Genomic DNA, 27,825 nt, shown 5'->3' on the forward strand with positions numbered 1-27,825 from the left:
AAATTTAAACCAAAAAAAAAAAGTTTAACCCTAGTAGTTATTTTAGAAACACCAATTAACTAATGTAAAAATACCATTTTGTCCTAACAAAGAAGTGATTTCTTCTTAGTTTTACATTCTTAGTTGAAGATATATTGATATAACTGTTATGCAATTTTTCACTATATAATGAGAGCATTAAAGTGCTTTTACTCCTTGGCTAGGTTATTTCTACTTTAAGAAAACTGAAATGTGGTGATGAATCATATGACAGTGAAGTTCTGGATTGTGTTTTTTTTTCTATATGGTATGCAGAAAATATAATAGTGTAGTTAAAATGAAAATAACTTATTCATTTTTACATGAAAAAATTAGATATTTTTAACAATAAAAGTTCTAGGAAAATAATTAAATACTGTACTAGTGCAACTAAAAAGTTGCACTAGGTTGAGCCAAACTGTTAAGATAAGTGATAAAACCTGCTTGAGAAGGTCAAGGAATGCTTTGTCAACAAGAAGGTTCACTTTGTCAAATATTTGCAAGGAGGGAGGATTTTTTTTTCCAAAGAAAAAAAAAATTCTGGTAAGTTGTTAAACAATATTTCTCAAAGGACCTTGCAAGTCTACATCCTAATCTTCTGAAGTTATTGTTTACAGAGTACATGTTTGAGCACTATCTCCAAACCACTAAATCAAAACCCCGGGCACAGAGCAAAAGATAGGAGCATGCTGTGTACCTGGCTCCTCACATGGCTGTCATGACCAAAAACTGGGAACCACATTATAGAAAAGTAAAGTAGTATGACATGCGTTGGAAACTGCAGATATTTGGGAGTCACTAAACTCCAAATTACTGTGGGTTACAGATGATGGTGAAATAGGGTAAGATGAATCTAGAAACAACTGTCATGGACCACTCATGAGAAGGTTTATATGACACGCTAGAGGCTTGGAGACTAAACAAACATTTAATAGAAAACCACCAATAAATTTTAAGCAAACAAGTAACCTGAGCAGATTTTCTTTTTCCCCAGAAAGAGTACCTGGCAATAATGCCAAGATATGGAGCAGACAAAGGAGGAAAGAAAAAACATTTTCCTGGCATAAAATAAGGAGGATTAGAATAGACTTAAATACATATATTAGGTGAATAATTGAATATGCAGGTCAAGAGAAATGAAGGAGTTTTAGATAATATTTGCTTGTCTCTAAGTATATAATAATAGATATCTTAAAAGTTACAACTGTGCTTTTCCCATTTTATTTTTTTTTCCCAAGACCTAATTTTATCAGAAACAAGAAACTTGTAAAGATGAGTTCCTAGCATTCTATGATGATGAATGCCTGCTATCTCAGCTACTATGAAGGCTAAGGTAGGAGAACCACAAATTTAAGGCCAGTCTTGCAAACATAGTCTGTGTCAAAATAAAATTAAAAGGGCTGGAGGTATAGCTCAGCTGTCGAGTACTTCCCTAGCATGTGCAAGGCCCTGAGTTTGATTCCCAGTACCAAAAGTAAAATAAAACCAAAAATGGGAGTACCTGCCAAACCATAATGCAGTCTACAGATCATAGGGTCCAAAGAAGGATCAATATGCATCCTTCTAATTATTTTGTTTTAGGTCTACTCCCAAGTGTCATTTACCTCTGGTTATAACTCAGCTGAAATTTCTACAGCCCCTGTATCATACCGGGACAGACACTGTGGAGGATTTCCATTAGAGGGTAAAACAAGGCTTAAGACTTAGTGGAGACAGGATGATACTTGGGGGAACCATGATCCAGATGGTGTGGAAGTCTCCATTGAAGTTTCCATGACTTAATGTCGTGTGTGTGTGTGTGTGTGTGTGTGTGTGTGTAAAAGAGACACGAAAAGATTATTTTCTCATTAAAAGTTACTCCCATACCTCCCCCATTCTTGCTTTTTAAAATATTTTTGGGTCAAAGAATGAGACATTCCTTTTAATCAGGCTGTCTGGTAAAACCACAGTAGTTTAATTGTCTTTATGCTTTTGTGGTGAGAAGGAATTTCCTTTTGACTGCAGCATATCCTATGATTGCTTTATATATACTTTATTCCCTCTTACGTTAAAAATTATTTTTGTTTTCAAATTTTATTGATAAATAATGATTGTATGTTTATGGAGTACAATGTGATATCTGATACATATTTAATGAAATGGTAGAGGTCTGGGGATTCAAGCAGTTTTATGTGGAGGATCTCCTTCACATAAATTTGGTATTTGAAATACCAAATTAGGGTTCTCTTTGGAGATTCCAGAAGCCCCCCAAATCCTCAAAGGCTTGATATCACTTAGTCTACAACCACAAAGCACACAAAGAAATCTTGTACTATAATTTTTCTCTAAACCCACCAAAAATAATTATAAACACAGGCCTTATTCAACCTAAACCTTTCAATGGCATGCTGCTTTTTGTTACTCTTAAGTCACACATTCTATAAAAGCACTACCTCCCCTTTGTTTTTTAAAAAAAATTTGACTGAAAAAATTTTGAAGAAACCTGTATATATGTCCTGACACACCATTGTGGATTTGGCAGATTTTTTCCTCTGACTTCTTATACTTCTTATAATCTCCAGTATTTCCTGATAATCTGGAGATATGATTATAAGATCTAGAGGTTTGACTGACTATAGTCTGATATTTTTTTTTTCTTTCTGCAAGGATATCTTGTGGAGGATTTCCACTTCTTACTGAACCATTATCAGGAAGCATATAATGTCTACAACACACTTTTATGGATGTTAACATTATCTGTTGATTAAAATGGTTGCTTGATCCCCATAATACTGTTTCCCACCAGCCTTCTATGCAACAGTTTCAGCACCCACTGATAATTTTCACCTAGACTCAAACTTTCATAAGGGGTATCTTCTAACTTCTTAATGCATATATTAGGTGGAATTCAATGTATAACTTTCCCTAATATTATTGCTGTGTATTGTTTATAAGCATAAATTTTAAAAAAGGATAAATGCTTTATTCTGTTAATTCATCAGTTTAATATTCAAAGTAATGAGAAAAATGTCTTAAAACTTACAAGTTATCAAAAGTTTCTTTTTATTGATACTGGGGATTAAACTCAGGGTCATTTAACCACTAAGCCACATCCCCAGTTTTGTTGTTGTTGTTGTTGTTTGTTTTGTTTTGTTTTTATCTAGAGACAAGGTCTCACTGATTTGCTTAGGGCCTCACTAAGTTGCTGAGGTTGGCTTTGAACTCTAGATCCTCCTGCCACAGCTTCTCGAACTACTGGGAATACAGGCACGCACAACCGTGTCCAGCACCAAGAAAGTTTTCTAGATGTGTGCATGTGTGCTTGCGTGTGTGTAATTATGAACTCATGGAGTTATATATGTTTGGTTTTTCTCATGTATTGAGCTCATTATTTCTTGTTCACATAGTCTCATTTTAGGTCAGTAGAAGCTACCTAATGTTACACTCCTGTTAGTGGTACAACTCATTAGCTTTTGACAACTTCCTTGATTTTTGGAGTAATATAACCCAGGCTCCTATATTATTTGGCCCAGATCTGTATTAACAGATTTCTCTGAAAAGCACTGGTTCTCTTCACTGAGATATAATATCGAGAGACCAAAGTCTCGGTGGTAGGCATATACTTGCTGCTATCAATATGTCAAAACTTCAAACTTTTCAATGGAAGGATTGGAAAAACATTTTTAAGAGAAAAAAAATGTTTGTCCTATTTTTATCAGTTTAAATGTTTTTACATAGTTTTTTTCTCTTAAAACTAAAAATTTTATAAGTAAATACTTGTTTTCTAAAAATATATAGAGAATATTCCATTCATAATTGAAAGTAACAATAGCAGTATTACTAATTATGATAAGACTACTTACTAAACACTTTTTCAGATTTCTTCAGTATTTTTTACCCTTAGGTTATATATCCAAAAAGATATATGTTCAAAAATGTGTTTTGAAAGTTACTGAAAAATAAGTATATATTCTCTGTGTATTTAGGCCACTATTTGATATAAATGTGGATCAATTGTTTTGGTTTAAAGAAATGCTTTTTATTTTTAAATTTTACATTATGTAAAATATTTACCTGATCCAAGATAAAAATTAGAAAAGGGATATTCACAGAAATTTTATCATATACCTGGTCCACTTCTGTCCTCTCCCTTCCTATACAGGTAACCATTTTTAATGGTTTTAGATCTTCTGTGATGTTTGTATGCGTGTATACATGTGTGCTTATTCATATTATGGGGTTTTGGTGTTTTTTTTTTTTTTATTGTAGCAGGGATTGAACCCAGGGGTCCTGCTTAATCACTGAACCACATGCCCAGCACTTTTTAGATTTTATTTAGAAACAGGATCTTGCCGAGTTGCTTAGGGCCTTGCTAATTTGCTGAGGATGGTTTGAACTCACAATCCTTCTGCCTCAGCCTCCCAAGCTGCTGGGATAATAGGTGTGCATCACAGTATCTGGCTTATTCATATTCTTTAGGCCCTATTTTTTAAAGGTATTGGGATCAGATGTTATCTATATATAGATATTTTGTTCATTCCTCCTCTACAAATTCTTCAAATTGATTAGTATCTAGTTTATTTCCAGTTTTCAGTAACAATCAATGTCCTTAGGTATATACTTTTCTTAAAACTAATTCTTGGACAGGTTTTCAAAAGAGACACTGTTCAAGCAAAGGACAAATGCAATTGCAATTTTGCTAAATAAGAGGCATAATTTTAAATATGTTAATATTTTAATATGTTAATTTTGCCAAGAAAACATAGGAATTTTAGAAAATTTATTACAGAGAAAGAAAAAAACTCATTTTATTGATCCTATTTATAAAACAATTTATTGGTGGAATTTAAATTATTAAATCATGCATGATTTTTGGTATAATATAAACAAGAACACAACAAAAATTTTAACAATTTTAGTGGTGTCCCACCCATTTTCTCTTAGGAAATAATATAACAACAGGAAAACTTAAGACCATCTATCTATATGTATACACACTATATATGTAATTGAGGATAGACAGAGAAAAAGACAGAGACATAATAATTTTCCCAGGAGAATATTTATGATTTTAATAAATTGACTAGCTTTTTAATTAAGTCACAAAAGTTATTGTATTATCTCTTAAATAAATCCCCTTACTCATCACCCTGCAATCTCACACAACAGAAATGGGAGTACAGTAACGTAGGGTCTACTTTAGTATTATTTGGAATGATTTTTAAAGTCTTGGTAAATTTGAAATTTTGTCTCCTTGGGTTTAATATACAATCCAATTTTTTAAGTTCATAATGAAATGTATTTTCCAGTTCTTCGTATGATTATATATGTTTAAAGTACATGATTCTGTCTAATGTTACTTCAGTTACTATCACCTTCTGAAATTAGGACTAGCAACCCTAAGAACTGGGTGAATCATATTTGTTTTTATATCTTATAAGTATTCAATCTTATAAAAAGGTAGACAGTAAATTAAAAATAACAGGTTAACATTTGAATAGCAGCAAGTTATGTATAAAGAAGTAACTTGATTGATACAAGTTCAATAAAAACTGTGATTGAATCACTATTGATTTGTTTCCTCATGCTCCCATATTATTCTTCAGATAGAACCATAAAGACAATAACCATTCATAGGATGACATACAAGAAAATGCTTAAAATTGCTTCCTCTCAATTTTCAGGCCTCTATTGGCAAAACGAAGCTTTGGCATCTTCTTTTTCTTCCCCTTCTTCAATGCTAAAGTCAACAAAATAACAATCAACAACATATGTCTTTCGTCTGCAGGCTCACTTTAAATCACCTTTGCCAGCATGCTTCAAAGCTCACCTCAAGATATCTTATGTTTATTGATGACAAAAAATTCAGTTAAGTTCCTTATACACTCAGTTTATAACCTTCTTCCTTTAAAAATACTAGTATACAGCTACTGTCCAGTATAAACATTTGGACAAAATAGATCAGCACGTTAAGTGCTCTTTATGTAGAACTGGTCTAGAAATGGCAATTTTCTATTAGTAAAATGGATACATAAAATATAATTTTGCTTATGAATTATTTATAAAGTTTATTTAAAAACTGAGTAAGAAAAATTCACTACCTTTTGCACAAACACGTGTGCAATCCTTCATGTTAGTAAAGTTATTGTCATTCCCTCCACAGCCACTATAGGTGAAAGCCATGCAAGTTTTGTATCTTGTATTAAAATAATAGCGAGTCACATTAGCAGAGCACAGACCCTCATCTTTTGGGCTGTAGCAAAATATTGGACCTTTATGAAAAAGAAAATAAAATTAGAAATGCTAAAATACAAAAATAAAAGGTGATGACTACTGAAGTAATCTAATCCCAAAGAGGCTTCATTCTGAATTCAAAATATCATATTAAGCCATTTGAGAAGATAAGTCTCAAATTACAGGTAAACTTGTGTGCCATATTTTGATGATTCTAAATTTTTGTAAACTGACAGAATTCCTTCTGAATGTCTTTCATCCTTTAAATATGAAAAGAAATTAAACGCCTAAACCAGACATGGTCAAGTAAAAAAAAAATTCCCTAAGTTTTAAGAGATAAAACGTGACATACTTTGGTGAACTTTCTTGTGTTGGTAGTTTTATTTTAAATGTTTTTATCAGCTCTCCTTCCATTATTAATCAAGATTATATACAATATGTGAGTGTGTGTGTATATTCCCAATTACCAATCATTGGAACAACAACATCTACACAAATGACTTAAGAGAACATCAGCAGCAACCATTTCCCCCTTTTGCATATTTACTACACTATAGCTACATGGCTTAATCAAATTCTCTGTCAAAGCATAATTTCTTGATGACTGAATGTATCTTTGGTATTTCTGGGAGAAATGCATGTATTATTTCTTTCTACAAAATTAAAATACTTACCAAGTCACCTATGAGTTTGAGGATTAGGATGTGGGTTGTAAGAAAAAGAAAAAGGGAAAAGGATAGAGAACTCTTGGTGAAGCAATTTGTAATTCCTAAAGAATACAGAAATCTAACTGAAATCTGAAGTCTGTATATATTCCACTGTCTCATATGCAAACCTGATTCCACACAAAGCTTACCATCCATCACTTACCAGCCCTGAGAACTTGGCAAATCATTAACTTCTAGATTATACTATAATTTTTAATATATAAATTGAGAAATGCAGGTTGAACATTCCTTATCCAAAATGCTTGAAACACGAAATAGTTTTAGATTTCATATTTCTTTGAATTTTGGACTATTTTCACACACATTCACGCACATAAGATATCTGGAAGAGGGAACCCAAATCCAAACATGAGATTCACTTCTTTTCATATATGCCCTATATGCATAGCCTAAAGGTAATTTTATATATTTTATTTAATGTGTCTTGTTTTCTTGAAGGCAGTCCATCACAGGAGGTCAGGTGTAGAATTTTCCACTTATAACATGACAGTGCTCAAAAAGTTTCCTATTATGAAGTATTTAGAATTTCAGAGTTTTGGATTAATCAGACATGCTCAACCAGTGGTTTTAAAGAGACAACACAGAAAAGGAAGCAAAAGTTTGAATAATAGCTCCATCACTTACCAGCCCTGAGAACTTGGCAAGTCATTAACTTCTAGCTTATATCCTCAAAAGTAAAAATGGGGACAAAATACTTTTTCTCGTGACAAGCATTCTTGAGGTTGATATTACATTATATATGAAATCACCAGGACCCAAACCATCTTAATTTCACATCAACATATTGATTTTTTTCCATCGAAAAGTCTTGATAGAAAAATGAAATAGAAATACCATAAAACATAGTACGTACTTTTCTTTGGTGCACAGAAGTCCATACAAGAAGCTTCATCAGAGAACTGGTTTTCATTACGGTTACAACCACCAGACATGAATTTTTCACATGTCATGGTCATTAGATTGAAGAAATACATTTCTCTGGGCTCCTCACATATATTTTCATTGACTTCCAACCGGCAAATGTGGGGAACTTCTACAGAAAAAAAAAGCCAATAAAACAATGTTGGTCAAAAGTAGCCTTCTAGGCACTAAGGATGCAGCTCAGTGTTGGAGTGCTTATCCACCATACACAAGACCTTGCTCTTTCAACCATATGAAGTAAAATCAATCAGAATTTTACTATGATTTAAGAAAACAAATTGGGGGGAAAATAATCATTTAGTACTGGAAGAGTAAATCCCCAGAATACTGTCCATTAATCTAGTGATTTGACTTGTTTTAAAGAGTATATTCGGATTTGACTTGTGTTGTATCTTTGAAGTTCAGAGGAAAGACTCCCTGTTCTCTGGTTGTTTCTACATATAAAGTTAATCAAATCATGTTTATATGACTACCCATGCCCCCTGCTCATAGTCTTAAACGGCAAAGCCCTGATATAGTCCTTGAAGAGTTATAACAAACAAGTAAAATTGGACAGAGTTTTGTAAATCACCATATCCCTACACTTAACACAAGACAAGTTTAGGTATCAGGACAAAAAGTTACATAATGAGCTAAATCCCACTTTAATAATAAAACCCACCAGACTGGCTGTTGTGGTGCATGCCTGTAATCCCAGCGATTTGGGAGGCTGAGTCAGGAGGATCAAAAGTTCAAAGTCAGCCTCATCAATTTAGCAAGTCCTTAGTCAATTTAGCCAGACCATGTCTCAAAAAAAAAAAAAAAAAAAGGGCTGAGGATGTGGCTCAGAAGTAATGGCCTCTGAGTTCAAGTCCTAGTACCCACCCCCCCCAAAAAAAATTAAAATTAAAAGAAATTGAAAACACCAAAAATATTTTAGATTGGATAATTGACACAAGGAAATGGTGTTCTCAAGGAGAGAAAAAAGCACTTATGTTTCACTTGATACATTCCCTCCCCACACCTTCTGTTTTGGGTACCAGGGATTGAACCCAGGGGCTTTTAACTACTGAGCCACACGCCCAGCCTTTTTTTTTTTTTCTTTTATATTATTGAGACAGGATCTTGCTAAATTGCTTCAGGCCTCCCTAAATTACTTCGAGCCTCGCTAAATTGCTGGGGCTATCTTTGAATTTGCGATCCTCCTGCTTCAGCCTCGGGAGCCAGCCGTTGGGGCTACAGGCATGCGCCACGGTGCCCGGTTAATTCCCTCGAATTTTTTGTGCCCCCAGTTGAACTAACCTCTCTCCCAGAGTCCGCGGGGGCACTGAATTGTGATGTCAGTTAGGTGAGGGAAACTGTATAGAGGTTGTAGACCTGTGATCATTTTTGGAAAACTAAAAGCCAAGTGGGATCTGCTCGACATTTGAGGAACTTCAGGACAAAATTTAGCGGAGAAGTGAGATCCGGAGAGTGTGTAAATGGCCCCAGCCGTCGGGGGCGCGGCGGGCGGGCGGGCGGGAGGAGGGAGGGACCGTGCCAGGCACTTACTCTCGATCCTCCAGCAAGCTTCGTCGCAGGCCGCCCAGGTTTCGAAGTTGTTGGCGTTGCCCTTGCAGCCCCCATAGATGAACTGGCGGCAGCTCTGCGTGTGCCTGTCGTAGTAGTAGCTGGGAATTCGGGCCCTACAGGGCCCTTCCTCGGGGGGCAGGAGGCAGATCTCCGCGTTATTTCCTATGAGGGGGCAAAAGGAGGGCAGAGGAGAGGGGAGGGAGTCAGACACCGTCCCTGGTCCCGGGGAGTTGGGTCCCAGCAACTGTCAACTGGGACGCCGAGCAGGGGGACGGGGGAAAGCCGGGCCAAGAGAGCCGGCCGAGGGTCCAGGACGGCGGGCGCCAAGAACGGCTTCTGGACCGGGCCGGATACCTATGTGCGCCTGAACCAGGCGGCCGGGGGCGGCCCCGATCATGAGCAGCGGCAAAAACATCAGCGCCAGGCGGCGAGTCGGGTCCATCGAGCCGGTCCAAGCGAGCAGCGGGACTGGGCGTCCCAGCACAGCGCAGGCGGGACCGAGGTGCGCGGCGTGCCACCGTCTGGCAGCGGGTGCCGTTTTTTATGCGGGGCGAGCGTCCGATCGACCCCCCAGGGGCAGAGCGCGCATGGGCGGAGCCACGGGGGGCCGCTGACTCACGAGGCGGGGCGGTGACCCGCCCCCACCCCCACGCCCCCACCCCGCCCCCACCCGGCCCAGGCTGCGAAGTGTGTCCAGGGGAGAGGAATTCCCCACCAAGTTGAAAAGTTCAACCTGCCTCCCAAACTTTCTCCTGCAGCCAGAGGGGATGACCAGAGTGCGTGGAGCGAAGTCGGAAAGCCAAAGGGAAATGACCTGTGACTGATTGCTCAATATTCCCAATTTGCAGCACAGCATCCTGGAAGCCTCGAATCCACCTCTCATCTCCGGAGCTTGGAGTGCACGTCTGAGAAAGGCTGAGAGAAAGTGTGAGTCATTAGCCACGGGTCTGACCAGAGAGGGACAATGGACTCTGTAGATTGGATTCATAATTTCAATGTGCTTACATCGGTATTTCGATTGAATTCTAATTTACATTTAAGAAAATGCTCAGAATGTATCTTAAGTGTTTGGATTTTCACAACTGTATATCCACAACTTCAAACAAGAATTAGAATATTTCTCTCATCTCAGAAAGTTCTCTCATACCTTTCCCAGAGTCAATCCTTCCATCCCCAGGCCAGGAGCAACCATTTCTGATTTCTGTCGTCATATATTAGTTTTGCCTGATCTTGAATTTCATAGAAATGGAATCATAAAGTATGTACCATTTGCATTACTCTTGCTCAACTATTATTTTTGAAATACACCCTTGTCATTGTGTCAATGATTCATTCATTTTAATCCAATATGAGACTATACCACGAATATCCTGTTGTTGATTATATACAACAAATGTACTGTTTTTCTAGTTTGGGGCTGTGAAGTAAATGTGTGGATATGCAATTTTTATTACTCTTGAATTGAATACTTACAAATATTAGAAACTGCCACACACAATTTTCTGAAATGGTTGCATTGTTTTACATCCCCATCAGCCTTTTGTATAAGAGTAATAGCTATATGCTTTTGGGAAAGGAGCATACAAGTTCAGAGAGGTCTTCTTGAAGGATCCTGAGAAATTGACCAGATCAGCCCCTCCCAGTTATTGCCTTAGGTCAGTACATCTGTTAAAAGTTTGTTACTTTTTTATATAAAATCCATATTGAGATGATAGATGAAATGCTGAAGATATTTTAGGAGGGTAGTTTAAAGGTTTCTCTTGAGAAATATGTCTTCCCTTCCTCCCCTTTTCCTCTTTTTATTTGACATTCTCTAGTTAACAATTATTCCTGACTTTCCCTGGAGATACTGAAGGGAGTTGAAAGAAGTCATCTTCCAAGTTTCTGGAAACCCCTGAAAACTTGCTCATAGTTTGGTCCGTAGTCTGGGATATTTTGCACATCATGTCCTTTGTGTCAGTTTTCAATAGCCCTGACATCATACTGTAGAATCATATTCCTCAAAATAGTAACCTGTTCTGGAAATACTGTCAGTTTTGATTACCAGATATCTTTGATAAAGAATGATGGTCAGATCTATAAGAGTAAATGCCTAACTACAAACTCTCAAGGAGCAGGGAAAGGGAAGTTTGTATAGTTTCCATGGTGTAATGCTCTCATTATGACCAATTCCAAAGGCCACTGCAGTTATCAGTGAATAACAGAGTCGGGTAGAGATGGATATAGTCAATTCTCCAGAGTCACCAGAGCATCATCCACTGAGGCAGACAGTTTGGGAAGGACAAGATTAGGACCTCCTAATACCTTCCAAATACTATTAGTGGAGGGAGATTTTAGCAAACATTTATCCAGGATCATATTCAGAAGAAAAGTTAGCTTCAAGCTTACTTATTCCCATTGTTCTGAATATAACAAAACATATCTCCAAAACAGACATAAATAAAATTCAAAGATTGATACTGAATCAAGAGTTGTTACTTGGTATTGACTAATGACATTTATTTCTCTTCTTTGTTCTCAGCTACTGGAAATTTTTTTATCATCTACTACTCATATTTTTTTAAAAAAAAATAAGCCTTTTGAATCACAGCAAATATTTTGGGAAATTACATGTTGTATTGGAGAGATAGACTTGGGAGTCAGAGGACACGTGGATTTTATTCCTTGCTCTTATGAACAAGTTAAACTCTTAGAGCTTCAGTTTCATTCTCTGATTAAAAAAAGAAAAGGCATTATTAATCACTCTACCACACAGACATGTTATGAGGATTAAATGGAAAGTGCTTAAGTATCCAAAAAGACATTCATTTCCTTACACCATGGCATAGAGTCATCCAAATCATTCCCTATTCCATTTCCCATTGAGAAGCCTGGCACAGTTTATAGATGGTACATTGATTCTAATTAGGAAACAGAGCAAGTTGAACTGGACTTATAGGTCCGAAACCTGTGGCCTTGCTCCCATAGGCTCTTCTTGGTGAAGCTTGGAAGCCACCCCTGTACCCAGAAGGGGTCACACCAACCAGACACCATTTTGTGATAGTTTCTTTCAAGATAATAAGTTTCCAGGTGCTCTCAGTCAGAGCAGAATACTGAGTCCACTGTGAGCTATGGTGTGACTCATGGATCAGGAGCAGGAGTAGGACAAAGCAGGCCTCATGCTTCTTCTTCGGTGTAGTGGATCGACACAGGTTGTACTCAGTACTCCGAGAGGCACTTTAGAAATTTATATTCTTTCCTTTTTCTGTGTGAAACAAGGTGCATCTTTAATGCCTCTTTGTCTACCATAGGAGGAAGGAGAATTGAACAAGAGTGATAGTTAGAAGGTTGGGACTGTTCAAGCCAGGTTGACACTAAGGAAATTACTCTGTTTAGGAGGAACACTGAGTATTTTTGTATCCATGAAAAAAGACATCTTCCAGTGTACAGGGAATCTAAATTTCTCTGGGGGATTACTCTAACATCACTGAATTTACAGGAGGGGCCGTATGGGAGGAGCAAAGTGACTCCCATGACTTTCAGAGGGATGTCACGTCTCTCCATGTCCTTACATGCGTATCTAGACCAAAAGGTTGCCACAAGCCTAAGGGGAATATTTCCTTTGTCCAGAGTCAACAGGAAATGCCATACTGGGAGGGAACTGGGGAAAACAGTCATCCAGATTGACTTATCAGTACCATACCCAGTAACAGTTACAGTGGTGATGACTAAAGAGAGAAGCTTGAAATAGTTTGAAATATGATAAAATTAAAGGTATGGAGTTCTTATAGTGTGGATGCCAAATGCTAAAAAAAAAAAAAAATTAATTGTGTTCATTTTACATCTGTATAAATTGAACCTAGGATGACAAAATATCTGGTCATGTTTACTTAATGCAATTGTGAGCAGAGTTGAAACCAGAACCCATAGTTCTTGGTTCTGTTCCTATAATCATTCTAACACACCCAGATCCAAGCTCTTCCTACTGTACCAAGACCTTAGAGGAGAATGTGAAGAGCCAGAATTAAAAGCATGTCAGCCACAGTGAGTCAGGAGTACCTCTGCATGTTGGATTCTTTTACCCTGATCTCTCTCCCATCCTCTTTGGCCCCCAGAAGAATGAATCTGAGGTTAATCTGGATCATACTGGCCCCTAGAATTTCCAAGCTTCAGTAAGATGCCCTGTCCTCTGAGATCCCCACAAGTTTTTTAGGCGATGAAGAATTTATGGAAAGGACTGAAGCAGATGGTTTTTCTCTCTGCAGACACCTTAGGGAGATATGGTATGTCTGGTATAGGAGCTAATGATGAAAATTAACTGAACCCAGTGATTTGGGGATACATATTATATAACAGTCATTGAAGGAGTAACATTGGCAACCCCTTAATAAACAGACAGTTCTTGCTGCCTGCTAGTCTAAGCCCTATCAAAATAAAACCTGAAATGAATCTAGCTGACACTAAGGAGGAGATCACACATCTGCTAAGAGATGCAGTTAATCTCCTCTGAGAGAGAAACAGTCAGGAGGGTTTTGTTAAAGTTTGGGCAACTCCTTCACCAACTAGGCATTTTTCTAACCAATTGGGCCCAGTCAGAAGTGTTGACTCTAATGCACCCTCTGTCAGACATAGCGTGTATTTGAGTGTATTGTGTAATAAAGAAGCCACACCAAAGGATAGGATAGTCGGTATGATGAATGTTTACCATTCCTGTTCCCTCTAGAGAAAAAGAGAAAATGGAAGATATAATGTACTTCTGACTGTCATTATTCATTCATTCACCTATATAAAAAATAATTTGGTTAAATAATTAAAATGTTCCAGTCTTTGTGCTATATATTTGGGAGACAAAGATAAACACACTAGGGGTTTCATAGCATAGTAGGATAAACAAATGAACTGTATACAACCTGTTCACAATATAGTGTTTTTATTACAACATTAAAAATATGTTCCATAGTCTATGGGCTCATATAAGAGGAAGTATGCAAAGATCAATTCAAAATAAATTAAATGTGTACCAACATACCTGAGGGGCTGGGGATGTGGCTCAAGCGGTAGCGCGCTCGCCTGGCATGCTTGCGGTCCGGGTTCGATCCTCAGCACCACATACCAACAAAGATGTTGTATCCACCGAAAACTAAAAAAATAAATATTAAAAAATTCTCTCTCTCTCTCTCCCTCTCTCTCTCTCTCTCTCCCTCTCTCACTCTCTCTTTAAAAAAAAACAAACAAACAACAACAACAAAAAAATACCTGACACTACACTACATCTTCTATGTCCATGGCATGCAGAGACTCATACTCTAATCAGATAGGTGATTTGGTTGGTCATTTTAGCTGCTATAGCTCTGGCAGAATATTGCCTTCTGTAGAGAAACAAAATGATAGAAACCTCTTTTCTCTGTTTCCTGGGTATATGTTCCTTCAAATGCCTACTCATGATGTAGACCATCTTTTCTCTCACTTAATGGGACAAATTTTTAATTGTGTATGACACCCAGAAAGTTGGGACCAATTTTGAACCATTTTATCCAAGATCTTCCACATAAGCACAGCCTCATTGTCTACTTAAAACTGCAGTCTGGCTGGCCAAGCTACTAGACAGTGGCAGGTCAAGAATGGAGTAAGAAAAATTTCTCCCTACTTACGGGAAGCTCAACAGCAATAACAATAGTAAGGAGCACCATAATGTTTATTGAGAGCTTGCATTATACTTTGCCTTCCTCAGTTCAGTATGTCCCCCACCATAACCACTTGAGGACAATTCTTTATTCTCCTTACTCTATAGTAAGTTAACCAAAGCTTCAGATGAACACTTGACTTTCCCCAAGCTACATAGCCAGCACAAGCAATCTGAGTCCTGACCCCTGGTCTCACTCACTGTAGGCACATCCTTTTCTTTCATATTTCCAAAAGATGAAGTCAGGCTTACTACATACAGGCTGAATAGTCCTCATCCAAAATGCTTGAGACAATGAGTGTTTTGAATTTGGGATTTTTCTTACTTTGGAATTTTGCATACACAAACGTATTGGAGATGGGACCCAAGTCTAAACACAGATTCATTTATGTTTGGTATACACCTTATTGCATAGCTATAAGGCAATTTTATATAATATTTTTAGTTCATTTGCATTTTGACTGTAATCAATCACATGAGGTCAGTTATGAAATTTTCCACTTGTGATATCATGTAAATGCTCAAAAAGTTTTGTATTTTGAAGCATTTTGGATTTTGGCTTTGGGGATTAGGGTTGCTCAACCTGTATAAAGTGTTTAGGACCCTGGTTCAATACCTGGATAGCCATATCTCAGATTTCATTTTTAACCAAACATGAAGTTTACAATTCATTTGAGAGAAAACAGACAGCTACAATGCAAATACATTGCCATGGTGCTCTAAGAGGAACATCTGCCAAAAATTGATAATCAGATTAGAGGATTGAGAGAGCTAATCACAGAAGTCCTCATTTTCAGGGTTATATTTAGCATAAATTAATAGACCTTGACCTTTCAAATGTAGAGACACCTTTTTCTTACAAAAAATATTTTCATTTTTATAGGAGAGCCAAAATCTGACATTAGTTATGCATTAATGACTGAAGTACCATATGCCCTTCAAATGTCTATTTGTTCCAGCTTTATATGGAAAAGCTTTTGTAACTTAAATCAAGCAAGAGGACCAAGCTGCCATAAGGGGTAGAGGAGACAGCAGATGCAGTTTGAAAGTGACATATATCTCCTAAGACTCTCACCATTACCTGTTAGTTGAGGGGAAAACCAGTTTAACTGAGACTTTGGTACCAGGAGAAAGTTGCATATGCTGGCCTGGACCGCACATAACTCCCAACCAGGGAAGTGTGAGTTATTCCTGCTGGCCAAATGAATCTCCTGTATTCCCAATCTTCCTTTCTCTCACAATGGAAGTAATACTCTGGCCAGAGACCAACCCCTTCATGGGGTATCAAGAAGACTAAGAGGAAAACATTTCAGGAATGAGGAAGAATTTGAAATCGCTAATCTTGAGTGATAAGTTGGACAAATGTAGATGGATATGTGTTCTTGGGTGTTCTTAGTGACAGCTGCTTTGCAAGGGTGTACAGGGACTCAGCGGTCCAGTAAGATGTGGCAACATATCAATCGTTGCCCTTGAGGCACTTCCTGTTCTTTCTCTTCCCCATATGGAAGTTTAATTAGAAGAGAAAGTGGGAGAAAGAGCAGATAAGAAAGTGGAGGTGGATAGTGACAAGAACAATTTTCATTAAGTTTGGTGGAAAAGCAAGGAGTGAAACAAAGCTCTAATGGAAAAGGGACATGGAGTCATGAAACTTTAAGTTTAGATTGAAAATACATCAGAGAGAGCATTACACATGGAAACTCTTAAAACCTGGGGGTGAGTGCTTACAGGTTAGAGAGGGGCAGAGCTGATTTTGTAGAAATAAGGTGAATGAAGCCCTTGAATGGACAAGAAGAGAAAGGACCCAGAATAATGGCCAAGGGGTTTTCCTCTACTGATTTGCTACAATTTCTCAATTTATCTGTCCTTTTCCTCTGGCTGAACATTAAAAATTGGGATGACTCAAAGCTCACCCTTTAGAACTTTCCTCTAAATGTACTCTTCTTTTTATGTGATTTCAAAAAACTAAAACTGTCAACTGCACACACTCGTATATTTACATAAACATAAAATTGTGTGTCATCTTTGATCTCTCCTCTCTTCTGAATTCCAAATATTAATTTCTTCTTAACATCTCCACTTGGATGTCTAATATCTCCAGCATTATATTTCCTGAGCTGAAGTCTTGATTATAAATCCCCATTTCCTCTTTTCTGATAAATGATACTTAGATACTAAGATTCTCAAGGCAAAAATTCTGGAATTACTCTTTACACCTCCATCCTATCTTCACCAAATCCCTTAATGTTCCCATCATTTCTAGTTCCAAATCATATTTTTAATCTGCATGTTTCTTTTATAACCGTGGCAAATAACCATCGTAATTTAAATCTATCAGCTTCTTAAGGGATCACTAGATTAGGTTCTTACTGAAACTCTCGTTTCACTTGTTTCCCACTCAACCCCTACAAAGCAATCAGAGTAATTTTTATACATCACACACCACATCACAATTTCCTATTCCTTTAATATAAAATCACAGCTCTTCAATAGCTTCTCAGTTTATTCCTCACCATGATTTGCCAGGCTCTTTGTGATCCTATATTGTCTCCCTTAATTCACTCTTATTTGATTTTACTGTGTACAAGTTCCACTGTATTTTCCAATCTCCTAGTTCAATCAGCTTGTTCCCACCTCAGACCTTGGTGTGAGCCATTCCCCGCCCCCCTTAGCCCTTATCCCTGTACCAAATTCTCATCTCCTGATCTCCATATCTGTCTCCTGAGGAGCTGAGGAGACAACAGGAGCTAAGAAAGTTGATTTTGTTTACTGCTTCAACCCCATAGGAATCAAAACAGTGCTTGGTCCCTGGTAATTACTTGGTAAATATTTACTGAATAACAAATAGTGTTAGCTGCTATCATTTGATCAGCCCAGACAGAAACACAGAAAGAAAAGTGAAAACATACCCGGATATACATGCATGGCATGTGAACATTCAGCAAAGTGACTGGCAGATGGTAAGGGCACAAATATCATAAGCTAATAATTAAAGCATCTCACTTAATCCTTGGGACACAAACTCACTGTTTGTTAATATCATCTCATCTCTCTCCTTTTAGAGTGGCTTGGGATGATCTTATCCTGAGTGTCCTCATCCATTTTCATGTTTCTCCCCTTCAAGAACTGCCTGTTGAAAAGAATGGCTAACAGTTTTCTCAAACTTGGTGTTCCAGGACTTTCTGATCTCAGGAAATAGCAAAACTCTTCTTTGTTTCTCAGGCAAAGAAAAAAAAAAAATCAGATTCATTCCCATCCCCACCTTTTTTTTTTTTTTTTAACTCAGCATTTGTTCTGTCAGTACATCCTATTGTATTTACTTTCAAAATATATCTAGGATCTTGCCAGCTGTCCCCAAATCCATTTCTAACATTCTGGTTTTACCTATCATCCTATCTTACCTCAGTTACTGCAATTGCTGCTCCCTGCCACCCTCGGCTCCCTATGATCTAATCTCCAAATAGCTGCCAGAATGACCCTGCCAAAATATGTGACAGATAATGTCACCCTATTACTGAAAGGTCCTTAATGTTCCCTAAGTCACTCAGAATACAGCACATCTTCACAGTTGCCTGTGAAAACTCCATGGGCCCTGATTTCCTGCACTGCTCTCCCCTGTAGTCACTAGGCTCCTCAGATTCACGCCTGCTCGATGCTGCCCTGCTTGCCCTGGGATGATCATCCCTTAGATACCTGCATAGCCCACTCCCATGGGTCTGAGCATTGTCTCAGAATGGCCTCCATGACCACTTTCTGTAGTTGAAACATTTTTTTTTTTCTACCAGGGATTAAACCCAGGGGCACTCAACCACTGAGCCATATCCCAGCCCTTATGTATTCTTTATTTTGAGACACCATCTCATTCACTAAGTTACTTAGGGCCTCTCTAAGTTACTGAGGCTGACTTTGAACTTGAAATCCTCCTGCCTCTTTAGTTAAAACATTTCTGACACTCCTATTCTTACTCTTTTCTTGATTTACATGTTTCCTTAGCAGTTATTCCAATTTAAATTAGGTATAATTTACTTTTGTATATTGTCATTGTTTTTCTTCCTCACTAGAATAATTTTTTTTGTTTTTATTCCCCCTCTCCTACTGCCAACCCATCTAGAATTGTGTCTAGCACATAAGAGATGCTCACTACATATTTGTGGGATGAATGAACAAAATGTTAGCTGTTAATCTTTTATAGTCCTAAGTAAAATATTAGGATGAAAAAGAATAGTGTAAGGTAAGTTACATACATATGATTTCAAATTTAATATAGTGGATTTTTTTCTGAAAAAATTGTGTCAAACTGAATGTTTACAAATTAGATAATATTTGGAATATGCAGGCAACATTTCTATTTCAAGGAACTGGTGATTAATCCTCTGTATAAAACAAAGGAATTTTGAGCACTAACTTGAATGACTTGTCCTTAATCTAGGCCCTCATAAGTTAAATATTTTATTTATCAGGTTTTTTTTGGATGCACACTTAAAAACAGAAAACAGGCAGCCTTTGAACCTTATTCTAGTTCATGTTAATTCTAAAATAAATTCACAAGAAACGTAATGGAAACTTCGAAAGATATTAGAGACCCTTAACCCACTTTATATAATTCTATCCTCCCAAAATGTTCAAAATGAATTTTGAAAAAAGAAACCACTAATGCTGATGGAGCAAAGGAAGCCCCAGGCCTCTGTCAATAGCCACCATGACTTGATTGCATTGCTAAGTGCATCTGCTTTTCTTTTCTACATTTGGTAAATATGAACTTTTTTAAAAAGAAAATTAATGTATGGAGGTTGTTTGCATTAAAAATATTATGTGTTTACAGAAAGTGCATAATGAACTATGCTGTTTAGCTTCCATTTCTTTATGAGAAACTGCCCACTTGGCAATCCTTTAGACAGATATTGTTGGCCATATTTGGCTAGTAAGAACCCATCCTGATAATTAAGACCAAGAAGATTCAAGACAATGTGTGTTCTAGCTCTCTCTCTCTCTTCTGGGGCTATATGATCACAAATCTCATCCATCCAGAGTCTGGTTGTTTAAGAAATATTTTATAGTGGCCCATCTAAAACCATCAGTATGGTGCTTGGATTGTAATTAAGGAGTTTTTTTAAATTCAGCAAATTATAAAGAATGAAAATCGGTTTTAATATGAAAATATTCATCATGAGTATATATAAAAAAGTGGTCAAATGCTTCTAATGTGTAGAATCACCAAGGATACAGAGCTAAGAATACCAACTGACACATACACCAAACTACGTAGGCAGTTAATGATATGATTTTCTGGAAACAACATAAACAACTTTCTGCAAATAATTATTGGTGCATGATCTCTACTCTATTTAGTAAATATTTTCATTATTGTAAAATTCAGTGTGTATAACACCATGAAATACATTTTATGTTTTTATCTAAAATGAAGTTAGATTTAAGGTCAAATAATATAAATTTTTGACTATGTAGATGTTTGACATGATATTTGACAGTCATATTGGCTTTGGAAGAGTTCAACTTATGCATTAAGGTCTTGGGAAATGCAAGATATCTGACATCCAGCATTCACACCCACAAAATCTATTAAAAACCACAACAAATAACCTGACTTATTTTCAAAAATCTCCTGTAGGGGGCAGTATTGCTCCCATTGAGAACTTCTATGAATGGAGTACAATTCTGAGATTCTTCCTCCCACTCCTCTCTGCTTTGCTTTTTCAGCACCTTGGATTCTCTAATGGTAGTGCAAGATGAAAGAAAAGGTAAAAAGGCAAAGTCTCCTTCTTAATGGGTATGTTTTCCCCCTGGGTGGGCTTATTGGGCTATGGGTCTTTGGGTTGATTGAGGATGGTTAGTAGTTGGGCCAGTAATGTTATCTAGCGCCTCTTAAGACTTCCCATGGAGAAGTGGACTAACCTGAAAGCTTAAAAAACAAGGGAATGGGTAGGATTTAGTTCAATTTATTGCCAACTCTGAATTTTGTATGTTATTCTGTAGAACTGTTTGAAAAACAATTCCTCTCCTGTAACACTAATTTGAGAGAAGTGCATTGGAAGTGAAAACACCCCAAAACAGAAATCAAATACCTGGTGTGGTAAGCTCAGTTTTACTGCCTCTTAATGGATGATGTTGAACACTTAAAGATGCTAGGCCATGTTTGCCTCATCTGAAAAACAGGATAAGAGAGTAAAGGAGACAAAGTTATATATGAATTCTTTGATCCCTTGACTCTAATATAACTGTAAATATTAGGAATCTCCATGCAGACAATGTATGATGTTATCCCTTGTGTGGCTGGGTGTCCTCGAAGGAGTGAAAATTGTGATCTACTCTTTTTTTCTTTTAATACAAGAACTGTGGCATCGATTTTTGTGAGCTTCCTAGAGTCTTCCTCAAAATGAAGTGATTTTTTTAAATGAGATTATATGTTATTAAACATGGTAAATCACATTTTAGAGTTGAGACATTACTTGTTAATACATGAAGTCAGATAATTTGCAAATTTTTCTATATCTAGGTGAATTTTATGACAAATGCTAAGTAAACTTACCACCACTTGCTGATTCTCTTCTCTACACCATAAGTAGTGGTGAGGACACAAACTTATGAAATGTATGGCCTCTCTACTAACAGTTCACTATTTTAGACTGGGTTTCCTAGAAGCAAAGTCTAAGACAGGGATTCTTACCCAGATGGCTTACTGAGGGTAAGCTCTCAGGGGGAAATCTCTGAAGAAGTGAGGAAAAAATGGATGGGGCAGAAATTAGTCAAAAATGTAATTTCAAAAATCAAGTATCATCCTGAAATTCTGGAACTCTGGTAATTTTTCAACTACAACTAAGATTTTCAACCAAGAAACAAAGGCCAAAGCTGCTAGATTCAGCCAGCCATTTGCTACACTTAGATCACCCTCAGGGATAGGTAAGGACATAGTCTTCCAGGTGTTACAGGTGAAATTGTTTCCGTCAGTCAAGAGCCAACTTGCACAGAAGGTCTGCCCATGACAATTAATACCTGTAGCTGCTAGAGGATGGGTACCTCAACCTGGAAAAGAGGTTTCTGTTTTTTAAAGAATAGAATATCTTCAAGGTGGGCCTGGTAGTACACACCTCTAATCCCAGTAACTCTGGAGGCAGGAGTTCGAGGCCAAACTCAGCAATTTAATGAAAAACCTCAGCAGCTTGGGAGACCATGTCTCAAAATAAACAAATAAATAAATAAATAGGGATAAAGATGTAGCTCAGTGGTAATGTGCTCCTGGGTTCAATGCCCAGTACAAAAACAAAACAAAACAAACTTCAACCTAGTATTGCTCCTATTTTCCAGTAAACCAAGGCATGGCCAGGTTAGATAATTTGGTCAAGGCCACACAGCTAGCAAGTGAAAGACTTTTTTTTTTTTTTTTTTTTTTTTGGCATCATGTAGTATAACTTCCTGGAATAGAGAAAAATAAATCTTTAGTATTGTCCCAGATTTGCCAAGTCAAAAGCTCTTTGATTGGGCTCATGTTTAATGAGATATGTGCTCTCATTAAGAAATTAAAAATACATTCTGAAAAAAAAATACACTATTTTTACTATACACCAAAGAAATTCTTACACACACTGAAGTGTGAAGTATGAGAAGTTTTTCAGTGTGGAGAAAAGTTGTAAAAAGGACAAAATAAGCAGATAAAGCTAGCAGAAATACTTATGAAGTTTTATACATAGCCTGAAATTGGGTAAGAAGGAAGAATAAATTTGAGAATGGGCTGTCAAATATCAGACAATTATTGCACAGGAAGAAATGATCTCTTTATTGTCAGATTGTTTCTTAAGAATATAACACCCAAAACACAATGATATATGAAACACTGGGCTCCGTGCCCAAAGAGAATTCTTGTCTGTCTTTACTGGCCTTTGCTGCATGACAGTTAACCCCCCAAATACCCTAAACTACCTCTTTCCTAAAGAGTAAAAGAATATTATAAGACTGGGAAGGGAAACAATATTTCCTTAAAGGTTCTGGAAATGAAAACATTGTATTAATACAAGGAAATAAGTTCACTGCCTATATATTATTAGCAGAGTATTTTCATGCAAACATTCAATGTCATGTTCTCTGAAATGACATATGATCTGAATATGTGTACTTTCAAAAAAGTACTTCCTTATAAAAATTAAACTAAAGAGACAAAATAGAAAAAGAGAAGACCAGAGAAGGAAAAAAATTGAATTCATTGGCTACAATGAAATTCTTTCCAGGCAATTTCATTGGAGTACTAGGCTAGAAAGCATCTTCCCCATTACGTGTTGGTTTAATTGAGGAAAAGAGATCTCTAACAAGTCAGAAGAGTCTGTTCTTCTCATGTGATGTGCATTGGTAGATCAGACTCCCTGTGTTCTCTTTAACCTGTTACATCTGCTCATCAGCATTATGCAATTCATTATAACATCTACATACAAATTCCAGGTATTGTGTGGAGAAACACTTTTAAGTAATATACTAGTTTATTTCTGATAAAGAAGGTTGTTTGTTTACTCTATTTTTATTTTGTTGGTTCACATTTCAGTCCATTACCTATAATAAATTTATACTGACACTTTTTAGATACTTTTCCTTTAATACCAGATTAAATACTCTAGCAATTTAGGGGATTAATGGGTAGTCCTCAAAATGACCTCAAACTGAGTTAAATGGTATAAATTATGGGGTGGAGGGCTTGACACCAGAGTTGAGGGTTGAAAACCCAAAGTTTGCAAAGTGCAAAAGACCAGGGGAAAGGAGGAGACTTAAATTTTTTGGTTATATGCTAACTAAACTGACACCTCTTACAAACCACTGGCAGGTGTGAGAGTCAAACGCTTGCTTTAATCATATTAGTGAAGATTATAGTGAAGCTTTGAAACCCCAAGGCTAATGTGCAGTGCTAGAGTTGTTCAGAGAGAGCTCGCAAGAAATTCACTGTCTTAAGAAATTTAAAATAAAAACCAAGAGCAGTTTGCTTAGTAAGTTAAGAGCCGAGGGAAGAGCTAAGACTGGATTGAAGTCCAGAAATTCAGCTGTTTGAGTTAACACTCTATTTTTACAGCAGGCAAAAGATGCCAGTGATCAATATTGAGGACCTGTCGGAAAAGGACAAATTGAAGATGGAGGTTGACCAACTCAAGAAAGAACTGGCACTGGAAAGGGTACTGGTAAGTTGCAGCTCTCCATAGAATTTTATTTTAAGCAAGAGATGCTCTGGGAATCCCAGGTTATAAAACATTGACTGTTGTTGCTGTTCATCTATTATATACCCAAGCGACTCAATGTGCTTAAAAATAAATTATTCATGTAAAAATTCATTAGAGATTAAGAAAGTTAAACACCAAGATTATGTCTCTGATTTAGACTCCAGGTCAAGGGTTGAAAAACTATTGTCCCTATGCCAAGATCAGCCCTTCCTTAACCTGTTTTTTGTATGATCACTAAGCTAAAAAAACATTTTCACATTTTAAAAGAGTGGCTAAAAATAAAGAAAGTAAGAAGGAGAGAGAAAGGAGAAAGGAAGGCAGGAAGAGAGGAAGTAAGGAACACGAGAAGAGAAGGATGAAGGGAGAGAGGAAAAGAGGGGGAAAGAGACTACATTTTAGTGAAGCATTAAAATGAAACAATGTACGTAGACATTTTGTTTGTACTTTTCTAAATTCTCTTTACATGCAATATTTTGATGTTGTCGAAGTCTTTAAATCATGACCTCATCCTCTCCAGCACTGTCTTGGGCAGTAATGAATGAGTACATTCTATTCTTCTTTTGCAACTAAGGATGAGTTCTGGCACAAAAACTCACTGGTTTCTTCCAAAAGCATCTGAGAGCTCTTGGAAATGGTTACCAAGAGTTCTCTGCCACTAGAAGGGGCAGACATGGCAACGTAATTAATTCTCCACCAAACAAATAGTGACTAAAGCTTGGAAAATGTAGATCTGTACTTTAGATTTCTTCATTTTAGGAAAGTTAGCAGAACTCAAACTCCTCCACAAATGATAGCAGCATATCTTACATTTTTGAAGAATATATCGTTTTATCAGGACAAAGTGCAAAGGGGTTTATATTCTTTTCATACCTTGCTCAAAATTCTTAGTCCCAATCAAAATTAGGTTTTTAGCTTATCTGATGCTTATAATTGCCTCAAAGTCCCCTGTTGCCCTTTCAAACACACAAAACATGTTTTTATGAAAAGATAAAATTGAATCCACAGCTAGCACAAAAGCTTGGAAAACATACTCGTAGACTTAAAGTTCTTATCTTTCTAATTTGAGGAAAATAAAGTTTTGGTGTTTCTTTTTCTCCATTACTCAACATCTCCCAGCTATTTGAAGTCAAAGTGATTTAATATCAGACTGTAAGAACTTTCTCTCTCTCCTTCTTGCTCTAGAGATAAACACACACCTAACCCCTCCCCCCCCCACACACACATATTCACACACAAACATCCACATTTGTCTTAGTCTATTGAAGCTGCTGGAACAGAATATCATGTACTGGGTGGCTCATAAACAACAGAAATTTATTTCTCACAGTTCTGTAACAATGGTAATTCCAAGATCAAGGGCCTGCTCCCTGTTCATACACTGCAATGAATATCTTTCCTTTTCTCTGTGTTTTTACCTGGCCAAAGAGGCAAGGTAGCTCTCTGGGGTCTCTTTCATAAGGACACTAATCTCATTCATGAGGGTTCTACCTTCATGATCTAATCACTCTCATAAAACTCCATTTTCTAATACTATCACATCAAGGCTTAGGATTTCAACATATAAATTTGGGGAGATACAAACATTCAGACACACACACACATACATACACATATATCAATATAAATAAATATATATATGATATAAAGATTTTACTTGAAAAAAAATCAATGAATTGTTTAATAATTTAAGAAATGGTCACTGAGTAAACTTCCAAAAATGAAGTATTTCAATGTTACCGTCATAAATAACATTAATTGAAAACAAAACAAATTGAAGCTAAAAGCATGAATAAGTGGATCCCTTACCAACTAGTACTACACACATTTGTAGTTACATGTGTATACAACATTGCCTCTCTCCTTTCTTTCTGGCTGAGTCCAAAAAACACTAAAGCTTGTTTTTTTTTTTGGTTGTTGTTTTTGTTGTTTTATTTTTTAATTAAGCTGTGATAATAATGTTACAGGTGAGTTGGGGCAAACTCATAAACATGAGTGACTCAGCTCAGTACATACTTATTTATTGAGCACCAACTGAATGCACATTCTGCTCTGGACACCTGGGATGCATTAAACAAACCAGCCAAAGTTCCCAACCCCACAGAGCTCATGGTCAGTCCTTGTGGACGAGTTTAAAGTGTAAGTATACGTGTGTATTTCTGCATATCCAGGAGGTGATAAGCCTGGAATTTAAAATTACTCATTCCCTTCTACCTTTACTAGTCACTTTTTGGAATGAGGAAGAAGATTTAATATTCACTTGTGCTCCAGTTGTGTTCGACCCCTGGATCTTGTCTCCTTTGAAGCTGAAGGCAGGTTCTGCTGGGAACCTTCCCTGGAATGTGGCCAGTGTCTGTAAATATTCAGGAGGGCAAGTTGGGGGCAGCTATTTCTTCTTCTATGTAAAACTCACATATGCATCTGCAGAAAACAGAAAGAATCATTTGTAAAGATACAACGTGAAAGTTTACTGTAATAAATAAATTCTCAAAATCTACAGTATTCTGTTTTATACCTTATGAGTTGTCTTTCTCCTTCCTCTTAAGGTGTCCAAATGTTGTGAAGCAGTAAGGGATTATGTTGAAGAAAGATCTGGGGAAGATCCACTAGTTAAAGGTATCCCAGAAGACAAAAATCCCTTCAAAGAGCTCAAAGGAGGCTGTGTGATTTCATAAAGAAAAAAAAAAGTCTTTAGAATATCTGTAATTGTAAAGAAAATGTGATTTTTTTCTCATGTATAATTAAACATGCACATGAATGTTTAAATTTATAAATGTAAACTTTAATAAAAACTGGGATTAACAACAGATGATTTTATGTTTTTCTTAAGAAAGTTAGCACAGGATTTCATACATAATTGACAATAAATATTGATGGAATCTTCTTTAAAAACAGTTACAATTGTCTTTTAATTAATCTCTTACTATTGGAAGTTATGAGCAGACAGTAAATGTTTTGTTTCTTCACTTTCCTTTCAATACTCATAATATTCTACTTTGAAATGTAACAAGTTAGACATGCTTTTCTCAACCTTTCTCTTGGTCACAGAATTAGGAAGTCTATTGTTTTGACACACTGATGACCTATCTTGGCAGGATATATGCTGCAAGGGTTTTGTTCTTGGTGATTTTTGTTTCCCTTTCTCCTTTCCCCAAGTCAATGGGGATGGTTTTAATGTAACCTCTTTCTCCATTCTTACCCAACTCTACTTCTCACCAGTGATGTGATTTCCCCCCAGAATGCTAACTGGATTAAGGGTTCAGTCTGTGGTCACTGAAGCATAGTGAATTTAACTAGCAACAGGATAAAAGTTATTAGAACGGACTTAGAAACCAGAGGGTTCTGGTTCTGCCACTTTCTTGCCTAACTGACTTTGGATGTTCCTTAATTCTTTCTAAATCTTTGTTTGCTTTAGTCAGCTTTTGTGTTGCTGCAACTAAAATACCCAATGTGAACAACTTAGGGGAGGAAAAGGTTATTCTGGCTTATAGTTGCAGGGGTCTTAAACTCCATTGCTTTGGGCCCA

General features: G+C 36.9%; 2 protein-coding genes across 2 annotated transcripts; one reads left to right on the plus strand and one right to left on the minus strand.

The window, feature by feature from the left end:
• Positions 1–4,843: 4,843 nt before the first annotated feature.
• On the minus strand, positions 4,844–10,008 carry Tfpi2 (tissue factor pathway inhibitor 2). Its single transcript, XM_026391534.1, has 5 exons — positions 9,786–10,008; positions 9,411–9,593; positions 7,813–7,992; positions 6,099–6,269; positions 4,844–5,737 (listed from the first exon to the last, which is right to left on the minus strand). Exons 1-5 carry the CDS (start codon positions 9,871–9,873, stop codon positions 5,655–5,657), a joined length of 705 nt encoding a protein of 234 aa, XP_026247319.1. The 5' UTR covers positions 9,874–10,008; the 3' UTR covers positions 4,844–5,654.
• Positions 10,009–10,288: 280 nt separating this feature from the next.
• Gngt1 (G protein subunit gamma transducin 1) lies at positions 10,289–26,974 on the plus strand. Its single transcript, XM_026391535.2, has 3 exons — positions 10,289–10,358; positions 24,158–24,263; positions 26,846–26,974. Exons 2-3 carry the CDS (start codon positions 24,168–24,170, stop codon positions 26,972–26,974), a joined length of 225 nt encoding a protein of 74 aa, XP_026247320.1. The 5' UTR covers positions 10,289–10,358; positions 24,158–24,167.
• The last annotated feature ends 851 nt before the right edge of the window (positions 26,975–27,825 follow it).

The sequence above is a fragment of the Urocitellus parryii genome, chromosome 3, assembly GCF_045843805.1.
Source record: "Urocitellus parryii isolate mUroPar1 chromosome 3, mUroPar1.hap1, whole genome shotgun sequence".
Lineage (NCBI taxonomy): Eukaryota > Metazoa > Chordata > Mammalia > Rodentia > Sciuridae > Urocitellus > Urocitellus parryii.

Coding starts and splice junctions, on each gene's coding strand:
- Gngt1 (XM_026391535.2), top strand. CDS start 24,168: ATGCCAGTGATCAATATTGAGGACCTGTCGGAAAAGGACAAATTGAAG. Junction 24,264..26,845: donor TGGCACTGGAAAGGGTACTG/GTAAGTTGCAGC, acceptor CTTCCTCTTAAG/GTGTCCAAATGTTGTGAAGC.
- Tfpi2 (XM_026391534.1), bottom strand. CDS start 9,873: ATGGACCCGACTCGCCGCCTGGCGCTGATGTTTTTGCCGCTGCTCATG. Junction 7,993..9,410: donor AGCTTGCTGGAGGATCGAGA/GTAAGTGCCTGG, acceptor TTTTTTCTGTAG/AAGTTCCCCACATTTGCCGG. Junction 5,738..6,098: donor CACACGTGTTTGTGCAAAAG/GTAGTGAATTTT, acceptor TGTTGACTTTAG/CATTGAAGAAGGGGAAGAAA.